At 38.1% G+C, this 22353-nt stretch overlaps 1 protein-coding gene across 4 annotated transcripts in view; it reads right to left on the reverse strand.

The window, feature by feature from the left end:
• The window catches only part of LOC110462058 (annexin A6-like), a 133897-nt gene that overhangs the window by 102392 nt on the left and 9152 nt on the right, over positions 1-22353 (reverse strand). For all 4 annotated transcript variants that reach the window (XM_021515841.1, XM_021515842.1, XM_021515839.1 and 1 more), the window contains exons 3-6: positions 11395-11475; positions 4958-5076; positions 3962-4070; positions 209-313 (exon numbers count right to left, since the gene is read on the reverse strand). In XM_021515841.1, the coding sequence (XP_021371516.1) occupies positions 209-313; positions 3962-4070; positions 4958-5076; positions 11395-11475 (414 nt within the window). The remainder of the gene's footprint in view (positions 1-208; positions 314-3961; positions 4071-4957; positions 5077-11394; positions 11476-22353) is intronic.

A 22353-nucleotide genomic window follows, 5' to 3' on the forward strand; every position in this document is an offset into this window, starting at 1 on the left:
TACCTGTAATACCTGTTTATAGGCTCCATCACCTATCACAATGTTACGTTCTGTTACCTGTAATACCTGTTTATAGGCCCCATCACCTATCACAATGTTACACTCTGTTACCTGTAATACCTGTTTATAGGCCCCATCACCTATCACAATGTTACGTTCTGTTACCTGTAATACCTGTTCAAGGCCACTTATATCCAAGTATCCTTACCTTTAACTGGCGGTACTTCAGATGTCTGGGGGTAACCTGACCAAACTCTTTGGCATTTTCAGCCCACAAAGCCTGCAGGTATCTCTTTTGCTGGTATTCATTTTCCTGAAGAAAAAAACCCAGGAATAGCTTAAATTTTGTATTCATTTGTGTTGTTTTAAAATAAGATAATCATACTTGTATATGTATAGATACAACTTCCTTAGTGTAAAACACGAAATAAGGTTTGTAATGAAAGTTGTTCAAATCATCACATCAAACTTCTGCGGCGAAAGCCTTAAAGCCTTTAACATTAACTTCTTACATCTACAGCTCCAAGATATCCATAAACAGGCACGTAAGTCCTGCAATGATTTGTGTTAAAACCTAGCTTCTGTTATAGTCCATGTTGACCTGTTAACACTAGAAAGCTCCTTTTCATAACTTTAGTCCAATGTCACGACCTTGAAAAGTTGAACTACAGATAGAGCATACTCTTAAATGAATACCTTTACCTAATAAAGATCTGGTATCCGATGTTCAGTAGAAGAAGATGGATGTTGATAACAAATGCATGCACATTGGTAATATTTTCACTGTATGCATTGTACTCTTGTATGGTTATAATAGTTCCCACATATGAAAAAACCAATGTGAGAGAACTTGCATATTTCCCTTAATTTAAGAAATAGGGGTGTACAATTACATATTTAGAACACTTACCCAAAAGCAGATTTTGAAAACTCTCTGTTGGTTTGACCTATAAGTCCATAGTAAATATTTAACATTTTTACAAGCCCTGACATAAAATTTACTAGTTCCTAGCATCAAGCTGCTAGAATTGTACACCCCTAGCTGTGAGTCCATTGGGATGAAATTTTTGGCTGTTTTCATTTTCATTTAAAAGACTGCATACATATAAGTCGTTCATATAGGGTTATGGCTAACAATTCATGCCAACAAATGGGTTTTTTTCAAAAGTAACAAATTATTACACTACGAAGGTACTGGTTTTTTTCGATAATGTATTCTGGTATTTTGGATATACATATATATAAACATGCCTCCATGATATTGATATACCTCAAACGTGGGTCAGTCAAGGAACTGACACGCTGGCAATTTAGCAAATACACATATTGAGGTGGGTTAAGTTTTAAAACCATTTTGCTTTACCAAGTCCACAATCAAATTGTACGAGGTTGAATCTTTCTTTCACAATCCATTTGTTGTGATATAAGATGTGATGGTAGACGACTAATTCTAGAGAAATCATGTTCCCTACTGTAATACATTACTTTGTATCAGACCATAGTTACTGTTGAATATCGATTTTTCAATAAAACTCCAGGGTCGTATATAAATCCTACAAAAAGTATCCAAGGTTTAACCATTTTGTCATTCAGTAGGTTTTTTATGTCATAAATCAATGGTTGATTTATTCAACAGCAAATAGATACTGAATTTAAATACCAAAGGAATATGAGTACAGTGTCAATAACCAGTCAACAATGAGCCAGGGTTGATGGCATTATGAAGTGTTACTTTATTGGTAATTGGGTGTTTGCCTATTTGAGGATAGTCTGAATTATTCTGACGTTTTATCGACTTTTTTCATATCGGTCTGTCGTCGATTAACGTCAGAACTCCGGCCCTCTATAATATGTGGGAAATATGCGACCCGCGCCCGGAGCGCACTTCAAACTGATATTTTAGTAACAAATCATCACTTTCACACACATGTCGTACATGGATCGAAAAATCTATTCTTTATGCACTAGGTGGTATCAATAACATGTTTCAAAGATCATTACGAAAAGTATTTTCCAACGTTTTCTATACCAACCCATGTTTTTAACGGAAATCAGGCCATGAGCGATGTCACATGACTTGACGAGATCTCGCGTTATCGAAGGTATTTCCCAACGTTATGACGTAGGCCGGCGAGATTTTAGTCACGTGGCATTAGAAGGCGGGGCTATCAAAAAACTAGAGTAAAACAGAGTGAGTTTGAAAAGATATGTTTTTAGTGATTGTATTGGTTGTTTGAGGCATGTGATGTATGTTCATCTTGTGCATAAAGAATAGATCTTTCTATCCATGTGCGACATGTGTGTGAAAGTGACGATTTGTTTCTAAAATTTCAGTTTGAAGTGCGCTCCGGGCGCGGGGCGGATATTTCCCGCATATTATAGAGGGCCGGAGTTCTGACGTTAATCAACGACAGACGGATATGTAAAAAGTCGATAAAACGTCAGAATAATTCTGACTAGTTTGAGGAGACACTTCCCACATGGCATTTCTCCTGGTATATAATCAATAGATGAGCCTCCAGGATAACATTTCTCAATCACATGGTTTCATTTAAACTAAAACATAAGACTACATATGTTTAATTGATTTAATATGTAGGCTAGCACTAGACAAACAATATAGCCTAACAATTTCAGCATATTCATCCATACCCATTGTGAGTGTTCCTGTAATAGATACCTCATTTAACTAAATTTTCTTATAAAAAACTTCAGCTATCAATAACATTAAAAACACTTCAACAAAAACTTCTACTTTGTCAGTGCCAAATATCAATTTGGTTGTAAATCTGCACTATTTCATAACATAAGACTTTTCCATTATCTTGGGGTCTGATAAGTACTGGTAATAGTGAGATTGTTACATTATACTGGGGTCTGATAAATACTGGTAATAGTGAGATTGTTTCATTATCCTTGGGTCTGATAAATACTGGTAATAGTGAGATTGTTTCATTATCCTGGGGTCTGATAAATACTGGTAATAGTGAGATTGTTTCATTATCCTGGGGTCTGATAAATACTGGTAATAGTGAGATTGTTTCATTATCCTGGGGTCTGATAAATACTGGTAATAGTGAGATTGTTTCATTATCCTGGGGTCTGATAAATACTGGTAATAGTGAGATTGTTTCATTATCCTGGGGTCTGATAAATACTGGTAATAGTGAGATTGTTTCATTATCCTGGGGTCTGATAAATACTGGTAATAGTGAGATTGTTTCATTATCCTGGGGTCTGATAAATACTGGTAATAGTGAGATTGTTTCATTATCCTGGGGTCTGATAAATACTGGTAATAGTGAGATTGTTTCATTATCCTGGGGTCTGATAAATACTGGTAATAGTGAGATTGTTTCATTATCCTGGGGTCTGATAAATACTGGTAATAGTGAGATTGTTTCATTATCCTGGGGTCTGATAAATACTGGTAATAGTGAGATTGTTTCATTATCCTGGGGTCTGATAAATACTGGTAATAGTGAGATTGTTTCATTATCCTGGGGTCTGATAAATACTGGTAATAGTGAGATTGTTTCATTATACTGGGGTCTGATAAATACTGGTAATAGTGAGATTGTTTCATTATCCTGGGGTCTGATAAATACTGGTAATACTGAGATTGTTTCATTATACTGGGGTCTGATAAATACTGGTAATAGTGAGATTGTTACATTATACTAGGGTCCCATTGTAATGGAACATGACATTGTTTTAACTGCCAAACTTAGCAATGGTTACATCAAAGCAAGACTCCTTGCATGTTTTCTGTGACTAAGAGAATCCCATTATTTAACAATGTTTGTAACCATGAGAAAAAATTATGAGATGATCGGAAGACATTTTTATAATTTTAGGTTTATAAGAGGCAAAACAACAGATATAATAGACTTTCAGAAAAATGATGAGCAGCCCCATGCTATAACCAATATTTCAAGCTGTGCGAAGTAAATGTACTTACTAAGTCATCGTTTTTATACACTGGCTGAGCACGATCCAGTCGCCGGGCAATACCAATGTTCTGCATCTGTATATCCCGTAACATCTTCTCTCGGCTGCCGTAGTTTAAACTACAACACAAATGCAGCTTAATCAAATACCTGATCTTTGAATACTTTAAATCAATTAAGTTTCATGTGTACCTGTAAGTTTTATTTGCGAATATTTACGACTGAAAGGATGCTATTTTGATACATGTACATTGTAGTTATTATATAATTATGAAATTAACATCTCTGGAAGATTTAATTCCTGATTTGAAAATCTCCTTGTCAAGATTATATATATAGTTCAAGTCATATACAGTAGTTGTCATTAGACCTAGATACAGAAAATCTCCTTGTCAAGATTATATATAGCTTCAAGTCATATACAGTAGTTGTCATTAGACCCATACAGAAAATCTCCTGGTCAAGATTATATATAGCTTCAAGTCATATACAGTAGTTGTCATTAGACCTATACAGAAAATCTCCTTGTCAAGATTATATATAGCTTCAAGTCACATACAGTAGTTGTCATTAGACCTATACAGAAACAAATCTTAAAGTAGAACCAGATTTTCTTTCTATCAATAATACTAATATCAAACTCACAGATATGACCATGATCTTAGATTTTTTAACGTTAAGAATTATCATCATTATTAGATTCTTAACTATCAACACAAAAGAGGTAATTAGGGACATTAAGAAAGCAATTAAAAATAACTACCTTGATGAGCGAGAATGTCTTGTATGAAGTAGGAGATAGATTGACCAACAGAAACTCATGATTTTATGTGGGAAATTGAACTTGACATTCTATCTATAGTCATGTTGACTTTGATATTTTCAAAGCTATTACAAGAAAACACTTTGGGCAAAGTCTGAGGTTGATTGTCCACCAATAGGAACTCGTTGTATAAAAGCCTTCAATGTGTACAACACGTTTGTCTATCACAGTGTAAGATCCTCACCTCTTGGGCTCATACTCGTTCCAATTGTCTATCTCTGGTCTGCTCTTCATGATGTGGGTCATCTTCTGTAGGAGCACCTTGTTCTCATGGTCCACTTCAGCCTGTCTCTCTTCCTCTTGCTGTAACCAACAAATTAAAACAGTTATGATCTGGGGCTAAAAACCTCCCTTCACTGAAAGTATTGGGAGGCCTAATTACGTCAATATAATAGGGTCCTAGTTAAAAACATATAACACGTAAACCAGTATTAATTTTATCAAAATGTATATATACATGATGTTTTAAACTAGCTGTGCATCTCATGGGACCCATTATGACAATTGTTCAGGGTTAAGGGAAACAGGTTTTGTGTGAGGTATGGAAATTTAAGGGTCTGGTGAGTTCTTGCTTTTAAGGTTTTCTTACATTAATACAACAATCTATTAAGAAAATAGGACCTGTGAAATGATTTTTTTGTATTTTATTACATGACCTGTGCTACTTTACTGTATTCCTCCAGCACAAGCATATTGAAATGTCTCTCCATTTCCATTGATGCTTCAGGTAGGGACATGCCATATGCAATATTTTTTCTATCACAAAATTCTAGAATTGAGAATAATTTTCCAATTCCCCACCCACCATTAACGACACCTTCAGATGTGTTTGGGTGCCTTGATGATAAATAAATGTTGAATTGCTCAGCCATGTCACTGCATACTAGGGATAGCTTTACATCTAAAACACATCACTGTACAGCAGTCAGGTCAAAGGGATGGATGGAGCTTGATAAATTGTGATATTACAACCATTATTTACACCTCAGTGCAATCTTTACAGCATGCAGAATTTTAAAATGTCCAAGCGCCAATGGAACGGGTCATTAGAGCGACATACCATGCATAGTGATAAATGAGATGTTAGGACACAATCAATCCTAGCCACTAACACACAATTCAATATCTCACATTATACATTTACAAAGGTGTTCAGGTCTGCACATATTCTCATCAAACTTGAGTTGAGACTTGTGAGCTATAGAAAATCTCTGTGTCGGGCACTTACTGCCAAGTTAAGGTGGAAGATTGGGATTTAAATCCAATTTTCTCAAACAATAAACATGTCATTCATGGTACCAGTACAATGTCCTCCCCACCGTAAAACTTACACTGAATATACACCTGGTTTAATCCCAGGGTAACAGCTATAAAACTGTATAAATCAATATGTGAAAAAGGTAGTTAAAAACATGAAATCTATCTCCTTCTCTAGTAATCTTACATCAATGTCCAACATGGAATGTGATCAGAATTGTATGGGTATAAAAGAGAAATAAATGCAATGGATTAAAAGATAAAACCTGTGTATTACTGTAACAGCCAATCTAATCGGTACTGTGATCAGCACTATCAGATTTACAGTGACAGTTTCCTATTTGTGATTTAGGACTCTCCTTTTAATCTCTACATGGTTTGGGCACTTCAGGGAATCCCTTCCAACTCAGTACTTAGATCTTATTACCAATCTGTCTTCCCATTTTGGAACAAGATGGAACTGCATCACATACAGAGTGCTGGATACATATCTGTCTGCCTGTTTGTGCCACAGACATAGGTCTGACCCAACAGTGTGTATGATTACCATGTCATCTTGTTTGTACCCCAGGCATAGGCCCTACCCAACGGTGTGTATGATTACCAAGTCATCCTGTTTGTACCCCAGAGATAGGCCCTATATAGCTACCCAACAGTGTGTTTGAATACCAAGTCATCCTGTTTGTACACCAGACATAGGCCCTATATAGCTACCCAACAGTGTGTTTGAATACCAAGTCATCCTGTTTGTACACCAGACATAGGCCCTATATAGCTACCCAACAGTGTGTTTGAATACCAAGTCATCCTGTTTGTACACCAGACATAGGCCCTATATAGCTACCCAACAGTGTGTATGATTACCAAATCATCCTGTTTGTACCCCAGACATAGGCCCTACCCAACGGTGTGTATGATTACCAAGTCATCCTGTTTGTTCCCCAGACATAGGCCCTATATAGCTACCCAACAGTGTGTATGAATCCCAAGTCATCCTGTTTGTACCCCAGATATAGGCCCTATATAGCTACCCAACAGTGTGTTTGAATACCAAGTCATCCTGTTTGTACACCAGACATAGGCCCTATATAGCTACCCAACAGTGTGTTTGAATACCAAGTCATCCTGTTTGTACACCAGACATAGGCCCTATATAGCTACCCAACAGTGTGTTTGAATACCAAGTCATCCTGTTTGTACACCAGACATAGGCCCTATATAGCTACCCAACAGTGTGTATGATTACCAAATCATCCTGTTTGTACCCCAGACATAGGCCCTGCCCAACAGTGTGTATGATTACCATGTCATCTTCTTTGTACCCCAGACACAGGCCCTACCCACAGTGTGTATGATTACCATGTCATCTTGTTTCTACCCCAGACACAGGCCCTACCCAACAGTGTGTATTATTACCAAGTCATCCTGTTTGTACCCCAGAGATAGGCCCTATATAGCTACCCAACAGTGTGTTTGAATACCAAGTCATCCTGTTTGTACACCAGACATAGGCCCTATATAGCTACCCAACAGTGTGTATGATTACGAAGTCATCCTGTTTGTACCCCAGACACAGGCCCTACCCAACGGTGTGTATGATTACCAAGTCATCCTGTTTGTACCCCAGATATAGGCCCTACCCAACAGAGTGTATGATTACCATGACATCTTGTTTGTACCTCAGACATAGGACCTAGCTACCCAACAGAGTGTATGATTACCATGACATCTTGTTTGTACCTCAGACATAGGACCTAGCTACCCAACAGAGTGTATGATTACCATGACATCTTGTTTGTACCTCAGACATAGGACCTAGCTACCCAACAGAGTGTATGATTACCATGTCATCTTGTTTGTACCCCCGATATAGGCCCTATATAGCTACCCAACAGTGTGTATGATTACGAAGTCATCCTGTTTGTACCCCAGACACATACAGAGTGCTGGATACATATCTGTCTGCCTGCTTGTGCCACAGACATAGGTCTGACCCAACAGTGTGTATGATTACCATGTCATCCTGTTTGTACCCCAGACACAGGCCCTACCCAACAGTACCCAACCAAGTCATCTTATTTATAGCACAAAATACTACTTAAAAACTACAGCATAGAAACAAACCACAACACTCAACCACAGAGATGACATCTAGCAGCCATGTTGAATTTTCAGATTTTGTTCAAGATGAAACTTTAGAGGTAATTTACATTGCAGACATGTAAAGATAGTTTAATGAAAGTCAAAACAATTCTTCAAGATCTTAGCATGAAAACCTAAGTTGTGTGGGTGCTTTTGGGGCCAACAAAATGATCCCTACCTGTCACCTTTGCTTCATTGACAACACATAAGCAAAGTATGAATAACAAAAATATGTCGCTTAAAAAAAAAAGTATCACAGAAAAGCTGAACTCCGACTAAAACTGAAAACTCCACCACAGAGACGTTTAATTTCCGTTAATGTGGGCAAGACAGGAAACGATTTATAGAGCAAAGAATTATCTCTGTACTTGCAACGATGTTATTTTAATCTGTAATACCTAGTTAAAAGCCAATACATCAATAAAAAGTCACAATAAAAAGGGATTCCACCATTCCTGTTATTAATCCCTATTTGTATTGTTAGGAAATATTCAATAGTATTATACATGCTAAGTACGCTAAGCGTAATCCTGGGGATTGACATATATACCAGGCTATAGTGAAATATAATAGAAATTGATAATATTTTCACTACACATTATAGAAATGTCTTTGAAGGTTTAAGAAGGTTTTGTTTATGTATACCTACGTGCCCAATGTATACCTACATACCCATTTAAATTTCTCTTTCAAAGAGCCAAGATTGTATAATTACCATGACTTAGAAACAATATAAGAAATAAACAAGAGTACCGCGGGGCGGACCAATATACGCCCTTCGAATGTCATATAGTGTTATATACTTTCTTACATTGAAATAAGATCTGCATCATTCTAAGAGTGGTTAGCTGACATGCTATAAAAAATGTAGGAGAAAATTCCCGGACAAAAAAACAAATACTGAAATGAACAAAATGCAATAACTTTTGCAAAAATCGTTGAATCAAAATTCTTTTAAGGGGGACACAATTTCATATCATGATTATAATGTATACTAAGTTTCAAAGAGATCGGTTGAAAAATGTAGGAAGAGATCGCCGGACAAACAAAAGTTTACGCCGGACGGACGGCCGGCCCGACGGACGGAAGACCCCATACCATAATACTCCCATCAAATTTGACAGGCATATAAAAACAGGGTTTTAAATTTAGCCTACTTCTAAATCATTTATTCACCAATAAGTTCTAAGGTTGACTAGCTAATTCAAAACTTTTCACATAGGTATGATTATTGATTTTATCACAATTAAACATTCACATTCAATTTACCAAAAGAGGAAACTGAAAGTCCATTTCCTATGTAACATCTATCACTATATATATATATGTATATATATACCACCAGTACATAGCTGATCTATACTGAGTCAGGGCCATATCATTGTTGTAGCAACAGGCAAATGTCACTTCCCAAAGAGCCATCCCATTAAATAGGCAGCACTTCCAAATCCTCATTGATCGGAATTATATATGTTTAATGAGTTGTACAACAAGTTCAAAGTAAATATAAAATACCGGCCTTATCTATACCTATGTTACTCCTCAGTAAGTCTTTACAATGAGTAGGAATCACGCAAACTATTAATTTATAACCTACCGTATGTTATCATCTACCAGTATATTGATTTAACGTTGCTTTTTATTTTTTTATTTCGGATAAGATATCTGAACAACAGGGACTTGTAACAGATACATATCCTATGTTACCATTTATTGTCCGTATCTGGTGTGGAATGTTTTGTCATTGTGCCTTTGTGTATAGAAAGTAAAACCCTGCTGACATCCCTGTACAAAGTAACAAGTTAATGGCATTGGTTACAATAACCTTTGAAATGGAAGGGTTCTAATGTGTGTTCAGGAGTAAAACGTGTAAAGACAGACTGTCTCAACGTGCTCTGTTTTGTTTCTAGTAAGAAAAGCTCCAATAACTTTTGCTTCCTAAATATTTAGAATATAACCAGAATTTCACAGCACCATAACTTTTCATTTATGCCTGTTCTTCACTCTATGACAGAATATAGCTAGCTCGCCAAACACGTCTGCTTGCTACGCCTCGCTGCTATAAAGTGATCCCTTTGTCCAGGGAGGGACGCTGAGCCCCATTCCCGCCTGCTGCATGAGCAATTTCATTGGTCAGTATAGGGATGACCACCACATTGATTGGTCCTTGAACATTCTCCATATGTAGCACCGTGTGCAAAGTGCCAAGGTCAGTGATAGCATCTCCTCCCCCTCCCATCCCCTGGGGGCAAAGGAAAGGGGGAGGTAGTGGTGGGCTATACACACACTGACCAACACACATGGCCACACCCCCATCCCCTGGGGGCAAAGGAAAGGGGGAGGGAGTGGTGGGCTATACACACACGGACCAACACACATGGCCACACCCCCATCCCCTGGGGGCAAAGGAAAGGGGGAGGGAGTGGTGGGCTATACACACACGGACCAACACACATGGCCACACTCCCATCCCCTGGGGGCAAAGGAAAGGGTGAGGTAGTGGTGGGCTATACACACACTGACCAACACACATGGCCACACACCCATCCCCTATATTAATAACATATTAACATTTCAATACATCCTACAGTAAGAATTGAGCGGTACTCTCCACCTATTTTCTTCACGTTTGAGTGTTAAGACAAATGTTTTTTTCTAGAAATGTTTGTAAAGAGACCCTGGATATAATTATAAACCTGTAAAATTAATATCTTTGGAAAATAATTACACGTTGCTTTGATTTTTTTCCTGTTTAAGAATAGAAATAATCTGGAAGAAGCTACATTTCCATGTCAGAATTTCTTTCTGATGATTTATTTCAGCATCATATGTAACTTTCAAAGAATCAACTCCAATAATGTTGCAGAATACAACATATCCTTGTCATAGTATAATATTATCTGAATCAAGAATCAATTTTAAGATCTATTTCTTTCGTGCAGTTGAAATCAGTTTATGCATTTTTTTCTACAAGTACAGAAGAATACATCATCTGGCTCTGTGTTCATAAAACTCGAATTACATGTTACTCAAATTACATGTTTAAACATTCATACATCATAATTTCACCCAGCTTTATAGCCTTGCCTATAATGCACTTTAACAATCAAAGTTTTGTGAAATTTTATATGAATTCCTTTCTCAGTTGGAACTGATGAATTGAGGTTGAGCTTCCGAGTTTGATCATGATAACCCTTTTCTGGGGGATTCTGATTGTCTTACCTGTATTCTCTTGAGTCGTACAATAACATGGGGATATTTCTTTGGAGATTTGGTATCTAATCTTGTCCTTGATTCAGCAATCTGAAAAAATATAAATATTGAATTTAAGCAAAAACAATTAAACTGTATAAAGAAGAAGGCACATGCACTCCCATGATATGCTGTAGAATTGTCAGCTATCCCACTACAGACACCAATGCTACTTTCCCACAATCACGACCTTTATCAGGACCTCAACACGACCACACTCGACCTTAAGGTCGTGCTTGGTCATGGAGCATCGTGGCAAATATGCAAATATGTGTCAAGTGTACGAATGTCATACAATCGTCATGTGACAGTCATACGGCGCACTACGATGGTATACTTTTTTTATACATTTTTTATACGATGGCAATACGGCTTGTATACGATTGGTTACGACTGTGCCACGACTTAGCACGACTTAGCACGATGGCCATAAGACCTTACAAGACTTCAATACGACCAACATGAATGTCATACGACTGTGCAAGACCGCGATACGACATCCATACGATTTTGTTTGTTTGTTTTTTGGCTCACATGGTCTGATGTGTATATAAATGGATTGGAGATGCCTTCCTGTGCCAGTCACCATGATGTTTGAGGAGGAGCAACACCTGCACGAAGCTGCTTTGGTGGAGGAGGAGGGCCTTCTGCTTGCTGCAGTCTTAATGCTAAGGCTAGGAACCGGGGCAGAGTCCCAAGAAGAAGAACTGTGTGGGTGAAACCATGGTTATTGAGAAGACCAGAGTATGGACACTATGAAAACCTCTTACAAGAACTTCATCGTGAAGATATCAGCAGCTACAAGAACCAGAGTTGTTTATTGAATTGATTGAATGTGTAGGTCCACGTCTACAAAAACAGCACACTTTCTGGAGAAAGGATCTTGATCCTGGAGTACGTCTTGCTCTAACATTACGTTACATGGCCACTGGTAACTCATATAAGTCTTTACAATATGGCTTCAGAGTGGCTCATAACACTATCAGCAAAATCATGCCTGAAACGTACGAGGCAATTTTTGAAAAGTATGGAGGTGAGGTCATGGTAACCCCCACAACTCCAGAAGAATGGATGGAGGTAGCTGAGAAATTTTCAAAGCGCTGGGACTTCCACAACGCTGTTAGTGCACTTGATGGCAAGCACGTGGTGATCCGGTATTCTCAAAAGTCTGGCTCCTACTATTTCAATTACAAGGGCTTTCACTCGATTATTTTTCTAGCCTTGGTAGATGCTGGCTACAAATTTTAATATGTTGACATTGGGGCAAATGGTGCATGCTCTGATGGAGGTGTGTTCAAGGATACTAGCGTATATGACGCCTTGGAAGAAGGTACTGCAGGACTACCTGAACCACAGTCTTTTCCTAACGATGACCAACCTTTGCCATTTTTCATTGTGGGTGATGATGCTTTTGGTCTGCGCACATGGCTCATGAAACCCTACCCTCATCGGTGCATGACATCAGTGTTCTTATCTGTGCATGGAGGGTCCAGGGTAGCCTGCTCTTTCATAAGTCTCTTATTTTGTCACTGTTCTTATAGTCCTTTAGTTTCTTGTTGTAGAAAAGTTCGTTTTCTTTGTAAAACTGAGCCAACTCCACTTCCTGGGTTTCGCTGAAGATATAGGCAGTACGTTTTCTCTTGTTTTGGCTAGCTGTCTCATCAGGCTCATGAGTATCCACAGAATTATGTTCTTGTTCATCTTCTACATCTTTTACATCATCGTCATTGCTGTGTGTAGAGGATGGAGGAGGACTAGGACCTCTCGGACTAGAATGAGGTGTGTCCTGGGGTATATCCTCATGAGGTAAATCCAGGGGTTCATGGGGTTTCCCAATTGCTGATATGTCAGCAGTTTCATTTTCATTTTGTTTGGCGCGGAGATCCGTCTCCCCCATATGATGTTCCGAAGATCCCGGTGATTCTGTCGGGTCCACATGGTCCACATCCACTTGAGGCTTCTTATTACCACATTTGGTGTCCGATTTGGTGCCTTTGTGGCTTGATTTGGAACGAAGTTTGCGAGGAGGCATGCTTGTTGTACTTTTGTTTTTCACTATTAACTATGCAATGTGACATAACCGGAAGTTCAAATATTGGTCATGCCACGGTCTTATGGAAGTCTTGTTCAGTCGTATGACGATCGTATGAAGGTCATATGGAAGTCGTATGCAGTCGTGTTCGATCGTATGAAGATCGTGTTCAGTCGTATGAGTTCTTTCCCGCGCTGTTTTGTACGACTTAATACGGTCTTCATACGATCGCTATATGACTAAACACGAATATACACGATCTTCATACGTCTGTGTACGACTAAATTGTAGCTCTTAGGTCGTGTTCTAATTTTTGAACATGTTCAAAAATTAGAACACGACCTAAGCACCTGTACGATCGCCATAACACTGCACACGACCACCACCGATCACATTCGACTGACCACGATCATGTTCCCGACCGCAATGCGACTAAGCGAGACTGCCTAGATCTGCTCAAGTCGTGCTCGGTCGTGACCAAGATCGTCTATGTGGGAAAGTAGCTTAACACTAAAGACACATTTCCTAGATACACATTGTATGTGGTAGATTTGTCAGCAACCAAACATTTTAGAGCTTCCAACCATTACACAAATAAAGTCAATGATATTCTGTGTCACTGTGGGGCTAAAACATAACATTACTATGACAAATCTGGACACTGTCACAGCCAACCAAACACCCTTAGGTAGTTATATAAGCCATGGGGCATTGTCAGGGGCAAGGCAGGAAAGGCTGGTAGAAAAGTCTAGTCCCCTATGGATTGAAGAACTGGGCCCGTGAACCATTCTCAATTGCTCAAGCACGGATTCTGTGATCAAATGAGGTGACACAGTCAAAAAGTCAAATGTAAATTTTGAAAATGGCATTTGGCATTCAGCCTTCCAAAATGTTTCCTAATCATTAATAAAATGATATTTTATCACCAGAAAAAGAAATAGGGCTTCTCAAACATAGAATCTAAGTTTAAGCATGATGAGAGTGGTTGCATAAATATGAGCCCTAGCATGTATTGTTATTTATCTTGATTTACTAAAAGACAAATAAATATTGTTCAACATAGCAAGGAATTCAATCAGGTGGGGTGTCTAAAGGGCCTGTCACACCTAGCAGATTTGGCTCGCCGGTGCTATATTTCGGGGATAGATTCTAGAACGGCATCGCAATGGTATCACATCGCTAAGAACGGTAGTACATCCTCAGGACATCGGCGAAAAACTTATCAACGGCAATTAAGTGATGGTAGAATTTTTTGAACATGCTCAAAAATGTCTGTCAAGCACTGTCGGAGCAAGCAACGGGACTACAACGGCAGTACATCGGCAGTACTCCGCTATGACTTTGTAATGACAGTAGAGCACCAGTAACGCCCGCAATGGATCGGCGGCTATCCAGTGGCCTCAATGTGTACCGTACTGGTACCGATGTGATATCGTAGTACCACCGAATACCACCAAAGTAGAACTGATGTGCCGCCGATGTACTAACAATGTACTTCTGTAACATCGGCAGCGCAATGGTATCACTCTGCTATAGCTCCGGTCAACAGCAGCACATCGTTAGAACATTGGCGGTGCCTTGGTAACCCTGAGGTGACAGAAAAGTGGTATTCTGTAACACAACGGCTCTTACTTCGGTAGAACGACGGTATCACAACGGGAGCACCGGAACTTTATTGGTATTGCTAAGGTCAATTTTGATTTTTTTTCAAGTGCTTTCTCGCCGGAGCTCTGCTGATTTTCTCACCGTTGTTAATTTTTTGCTCCGGTTTAGGTACAGGCGAGGTACATCGGTAGTGTGTGACAGGCCCTTAAGGAAAGGCGACAGGCCTAGGGAACATGCATGCAGACTGATTTAAAGGCATCATTCCGATATTTCTGACATGCAGCTGAGCATCAAGGGGAGACTTCTCCGCCAGCTGAACTGAACTTATATTATGTACTATTGTGACTGTTTTTGTATTCCCTAAATTGGAGTTACCTCCCATGGACTATAGAAATATACATTTGGTTGAAATCTGCCAAATAGTCTAGGAGGAGATATCATTTAGAGGCATACTGTCAAATTTACACCTTTTGGCCCCGCCCACCTGTCCCACCATTTGTACAATTTTGAATCCCCTTCCCCTAAGGATGCTTCCGGCCAAATTTGGTTGAAATCTGCCCTGTAGTTTCAGAAGAACTAGAACTTGTACTAAAACGTTAACCTGTAGAACTTGCCCAAAAACTTGAACCAAAAGACTTGTGTTTTGGACCAATAATGAGCAAATATGGTCCAATTTGTTGCTAAGGAACCTCCAAGCAATTGCTGTAACCATATTACAATGTTAAATTAATTAAAAGTTGAGTTAAACACCAAAACACAGCTTGCCCAAAAAAATTAACCAAGTGAAACGCCAACGCCATGGGTACTGCTATATAAAAATGCACACATCTACTGTAAATTTCAATACAGTTGAAGAAATAACATTAATATCACATTACCAATTTTAAAATGACTAAAGTTGAAATATGCTGTATATTCAAATTTGTCAATGTACATGTATAATTTCTGAAATGAGTGTCACTTGTACTAGTTAATTAAAATTTGTTTTTGTTAGCTTGGATGATTATTTTAACACGGGTTAGCTCTTCCATTCCCTTCACCTCAGGTATAACTTCCTAAAGCTGCCTACACTTCTAAGCCATAATGACCTGTATCAACATAACAAGTGAATACCAATAGTATGCAATAACGTACGGAATTGGGTCCTGAAGTTAGTAATTATAACGAAATCTTTCACAACAGAAATACGAATGCTGATAAGAAAGGTAACAAATTAATGCTCCAGGTATACCAAAAACCTAATGATTAAAGTTTGCAAAGAGCTTTACGTTATTTAATTGATTTTTTATGTGTATAAGCTAACTACAGCAAAGATCAGATTTAATATCCCAGTCAACTGCTACTCGTGTACACACACACACCATCTAATTAAATTCAAATTAGATGTCACACACCTTAATTAATTAGCCATCAATTTTTCCATTGCCTATTAGAGTATAAAATGTGTTTCTTTATCTTTTTCTTGTATTGTTATATTATACCCCCTTCGAAGGTAAAATACACATATCTCGAAATAAATCTTTTTATTCAATATGACAAAATTTCTTCTCCGGATATAAATATTGAAGAGTGACTGGCACAGATTTACAGTGAATCTAATACTTTGATAGAACTGTGGCAGTAAATCACACAAAGGATGATACAAATTTTGGTTGATCAGGCGACCTTGAATGTCAGTGCTATCAATTTTTATTTTTTCTGATTTTTTTACAGAAATATTGTTTCCTTGAGGGAAAGAGTGAACTATGTATTTAGAGCTCTTTGTTTTGTTTTAACCACCTGTTTCTCTCTCCCTACACATATATACTGTAATTATATATATATATAAGTGTACAAGAAAGAAAGAATATATGGATCATATAAAACCAATGATTTAATTAACAGGACAATCTTTTAAACAGACTTGATGTAATGACTGCTGTACATATTTCCACCCTGTATAATAAGCTAGGAACTATAACTAAACGCAGTACAGCATGATATATGTAGGAACTCAAACTCAGTAAATAGTATATGAACTACCACTCTATACAGGTCATAGGATCTACCACTAAAATTACAGAATACGACATAGAACTGCCACTAACAGTATATATGTACACAGTATGACATGTGAGCTACCACTATAATATATACACAGTATGACAACTGTATAGCCATACACAGTACAATATCAGAACAGCCAATTAACATAGTACAACACAGAATTACCATTATATATGTACACAGTATGACAACTGTATTACAATACACAGTACAATATCAGAACCACCAATTAACATAGTACAACACAGAACTAACATTATATATGTACACAGTATGACAACTGTATTACAATACACAGTACAATATCAGAACAGCCAATTAACATAGTACAACACAGAACTAACATTATATATGTACACAGTATGACAACTGTATTACAATACACAGTACAATATCAGAACAACCATTTAACATAGTACAACACAGAACTACCATTATATATGCACAGGATATATATATATATAATTTCAACCGCTATTGGTGGTATTTGCATGTGCAAATGGGCTGGATTGTTTCCTATACGTGTCATTTAGGCGACACAGGCATCAAGAAGCACACATGTATTTTTTATTTTTAAAGGGGGTTTCTTCATAATACATAGAAACCACATAGAAACTAACACCATAAACAGAACAAGATAGAACTACATATAAACTTGCATGATGTCTTATGTACACTGGTTAAGTAGGAATCTCCAGTGTTGGTCTTTAGAGTACATTGTGGAGTGGGTGTCGGTAAGAAATATAACACCCCTGTTATATAGGTGGATTAAAAGATTTCCAATACACCCAGACAGATGTGACTAATCAAGCATGGCCACCCAGCACTTTAGTCCACCAGCTAGCTGTGAGAAACTTCAGCTGGTAATTATACAGGATTCCAACACTGGACAAATTTAAATCCTGCTTTATGTCTACTACAAAGCTTCAATCCATGTCAAATGAGACAGTGAAAGAACAGCATAAACAAGTTGTTGTGCTGTCACATTAGCGGTCCTATCAAATCGTCACAAAACGAATATTGTATGATTATTCTGGGAGAACTGAAGACAATTTTAAAACCAAATGATATGTAGGCTTTACTGGGCAAATCAATACAAAGTAATTTGGGGTTATGTAGTGGAATCCTTTCAAAAGTACACCTGTATAATTAATGTACACAAGCAAATGTTTGCCATAATTGAACTTTTGCCCATTTTTGAAGTCAGTAATTTCCCTGGTGGATTCATCATGCTGATGAATAGCTTTGTCTACAGCTTACTCTAATTAGCACTGGCACTAAGAAGGGTACGAATAACTAGTGGTGAATACAGATTTTTCTGGTGAACATTTTGGTGAATACAGATTTTTCTGGTGAAAATTTTGTATTTCACAGAGTAAAATTTCCCGGGTCAAATAAACATTTTTACAGATAACAGTCATCCTAAACTGAACAGCTACTTTGAACCTACCTACAACCACAGAGCTACCTACTACCACAGAGCTACCTACAACCACAGAGCTACCTACAACCACAGAGCTAGCTACCTACAACCACAGAGCTACCTACAACCACAGAGCTACCTACAACCAGAGCTACCTACAACCACAGAGCTACCTACTACCACAGAGCTACCTACAACCACAGAGCTACCTACTACCACAGAGCTACCTACAACCACAGAGCTACCTACTACCATAGAGAACATACCCAATACCACATGAGTTTTAACCTATCTATAATTACCCTTTGTATCACAAAACCTGCCAATTATCACACAATCTACCTATAACCCTTAGTAAACACAATCTACCTATTACCCTTGGTACCACACAATCTACCTATTTCCCTTGGTACCACAAAAACTACCTTTTACCCTTGGTACCTCACAATCTACCTATTACCCTTGGTACCCCACAATCTACCTATTAACCTTGGTACCACAAAAACTACCTTTTACCCTTAATACCACACAATCTACCTATTACCCTTGATACCACAAAAACTACCTATTGCCCTTGGTACCACAAAAACACCCTATTACCCTTAGTAAACACAATCTACCTATTACACTTGGTACCACACAATCTACCTATTACCCTGGGTACTACACAATCTACCTATTACCCTTGGTACAACACAATCTACCTATTACCCTTGGTACCACAAAAACAACCTATTGCCCTTAGTAAACACAATCTACCTATTACACTTGGTACCACACAATCTACCTATTACCCCTGGTACCACACAATCTACCTATTATCCTTGGTACCACAAAAACTACCTTTTACCCTTGGTTCCACACAATCTATCTATTACCCTTGGTACCACACAATCTACCTATTTCCCTTGGTACCACAAAAACTACCTTTTACCCTTAATACCACACAATCTACCTATTACCCTTGTTACCACAAAAACTTCCTATTGCCCTTGGTACCACAAAAACACCCTATTACCCTTAGTAAACACAATCTACCTACTACCTTTGGTACCACAAAAACTACCTATTTCCCTTGGTACCACAAAAACTACCTTTTACCCTTGGTACCTCACAATCTACCTATTACCCTTGGTACCACACAATCTCCCTATTACCCTTGGTACCACAAAAACTCCCTTTTACCCTTGGTACCACACAATCTACCTTACCCTTAATACCACACAATCTACCTATTACCCTTGATACCACACAATCTACCTATTACCCTTGATACCACACAATCTACCTATTACCCTTGTTACCACAAAAACTACCTATTGCCCTTGGTACCACAAAAACTACCTTTTACCCTTAATACCACCCAATCTACCTATTACCCTTGGTACTACACAATCTACCTATTTCCCTTGGTACCACAAAAACTACCTTTTACCCTTGGTACCTCACAATCTACCTATTACCCTTGGTACCACACAATCTGCCTATTACCCTTGGTACCACAAAAACTGCCTTTTACCCTTGGTACCACACAATCTACCTATTACCCTTGGTACCACAAAAACTACCTTTTACCCTTGGTACCACACAATCTATCTATTACCCTTGGTACCACACAATCTACCTTTTATCATACAATCTATCTACTGGCACAGCCTTCTCACCAAACCTACCTACAATATTTGTATTAACAACTGTGGTCATTGAAGGAAAAAGTGCCAGGTTTTGGTGGTGGATAAAAGCCAGAGTACTCGGAGAAAAACCACCGACATGCGTCCAATACCTGGTGACTGCCCCACATAGGCCTCGAACCCGCAACGGCGCAACCCATGGTGGATGGCTAGTGATCGCTTAACCATTTTGCCAAAGTGGCCTATAGTGGTGGAGGGTTAGTGATTGTAGATGGTCAGACTCCTTAACCACTTCGCAACTGTGGCCTAGTGGTGGAGGGTTAGTGATTGTAGATGGTCAGACTCCTTAACCACTTCGCAACTGTGGCCTAGTGGTGGAGGGTTAGTGATTGTAGATGGTCAGACTCCTTAACCACTTCGCAACTGTGGCCTAGTGGTGGAGGGTTAGTGATTGTAGATGGTCAGACTCCTTAACCACTTCGCAAATGTGGCCTAGTTTACCAACTTTACCAACCAAAATGGAGACAATAAACACATTTATCAAAACTAACAAGTTTAAACATAAAAGGCTCTTCAAATGTATGTTAACTGCACAGTGCATGCAATGAACAAACTTGAAAAAGTCAATATAATGTAATTGACCTTTTATGGTCCCTCCAATGAACGCCTGAATCAACAGTACCTTACCGGTAATTACCTATGAGTATCCTATTAGCTACGTATATGGATTTTTATGCCGTGTGTATCGTCACTGATATGGCCTTTGTTAAATGTCAGTAAGTATTGTACACGTTACCCAATAAACAGTTGTTTCTGTTACAGCCAGTAGGTATTGTAACCTAGCAGACAAATGTCTTTCCATAACATGAAAAGGAAAGCTGCCTGACTAGGAAGGCCTATAGGTAGGGCGACATACTTATAATTATTAATGAAGCTGTTAATTACTGTGTGATCAGCCCATTTACTGGTGATAACCGATGTTGAGTTACCTATACAGGGGAGATTATTATGTATCTATTATTCATCATTCTATCATCTACACCATTAGTTAATGTATCAGGTGAGACAAAGCAATGTGCTAACAATGCGTCACAGGCAAGTTCCATGTGGATCCGACTCTTAACACCAAATCCATCTCCACTACCAGTATATCTGCCGGACTTGTAGCAAAATGGTGGAAGTCAGACACTGTGTGAATTATAAAGCACCAGCCCGCCTGTCCAGAACAATTTTCTGGTAGGCTCAGTAGCACGACAGTCTACTTTCTTTGTTCTTACTGCCATCATATTAACATATGTACCAAACTGGGGAAAATGTTTCCAACTGAATGTGATTAGCATTAAACTCAGTAACATTGATTTAGAGTTCCAGTCCAAGACATGCTCAACATGGCTATAGTCACAGAAAAGTCAGTACTACAGACACAACCATTACAGGTTGTAAAACCTTAAAACATCGGCTGTTACAGACACACCAGACACGGTTTCCTTCTTATTGTGTATTCTTCAGGGGAAATTGTACAAAATAAAGTGTCCAACAAATATCTGTACAGTTAAACAAGAATTCTGGGTCAGTGAACATTGTAGTTCCATGGGATTCATTTCGTGAACATGTATCAGTCAACAGACCAATATTCATCCATAACATCAGGGAGACTGTGATAAAAATATTCTAGTATTAAATACAAAGCAAAGATTCAGTCTATGTACTTCAAAGAATATGATGTACTTCAGAATCACATGCACCACCAGAGACATCTTACATCTCTTAACATCAGATAAACTACATGTTTAATCTGTGTGTTATTAAGGAGGCTCCACCCTTTCGTAATTAGCCAGCAGAATTCAATGAAAGTTTCACATAATGGTTATGTCACTATGTAGAGATGATTTTATGAAAATCTAAGCATTCCGATAACCTGGGGATTTTTTTGTAAAAAATACCGAAATATTGATTTTTTGTCAAATTCAACACTTTAACATTTTTTGAGCGTGTGGCATTGTTCAAAACTATAACAACAATAAAATAATGAAAAGAAACATTGCTAATCAACCCTACAAATATTTTATTTATTATAAAATATCTACAACATGTTACAAAAAGCGTTTTTTATTGAAATTGTATGGATAACAGTTACTAAATACAAGCTAAAAGTAAACAGGAAACATAGTTTCATACAAAAAGACTGAAAA

This window comes from Mizuhopecten yessoensis, unplaced genomic scaffold, assembly GCF_002113885.1.
Source record: "Mizuhopecten yessoensis strain PY_sf001 unplaced genomic scaffold, ASM211388v2 scaffold10743, whole genome shotgun sequence".
NCBI classification, from domain to species: Eukaryota; Metazoa; Mollusca; class Bivalvia; order Pectinida; family Pectinidae; genus Mizuhopecten; species Mizuhopecten yessoensis.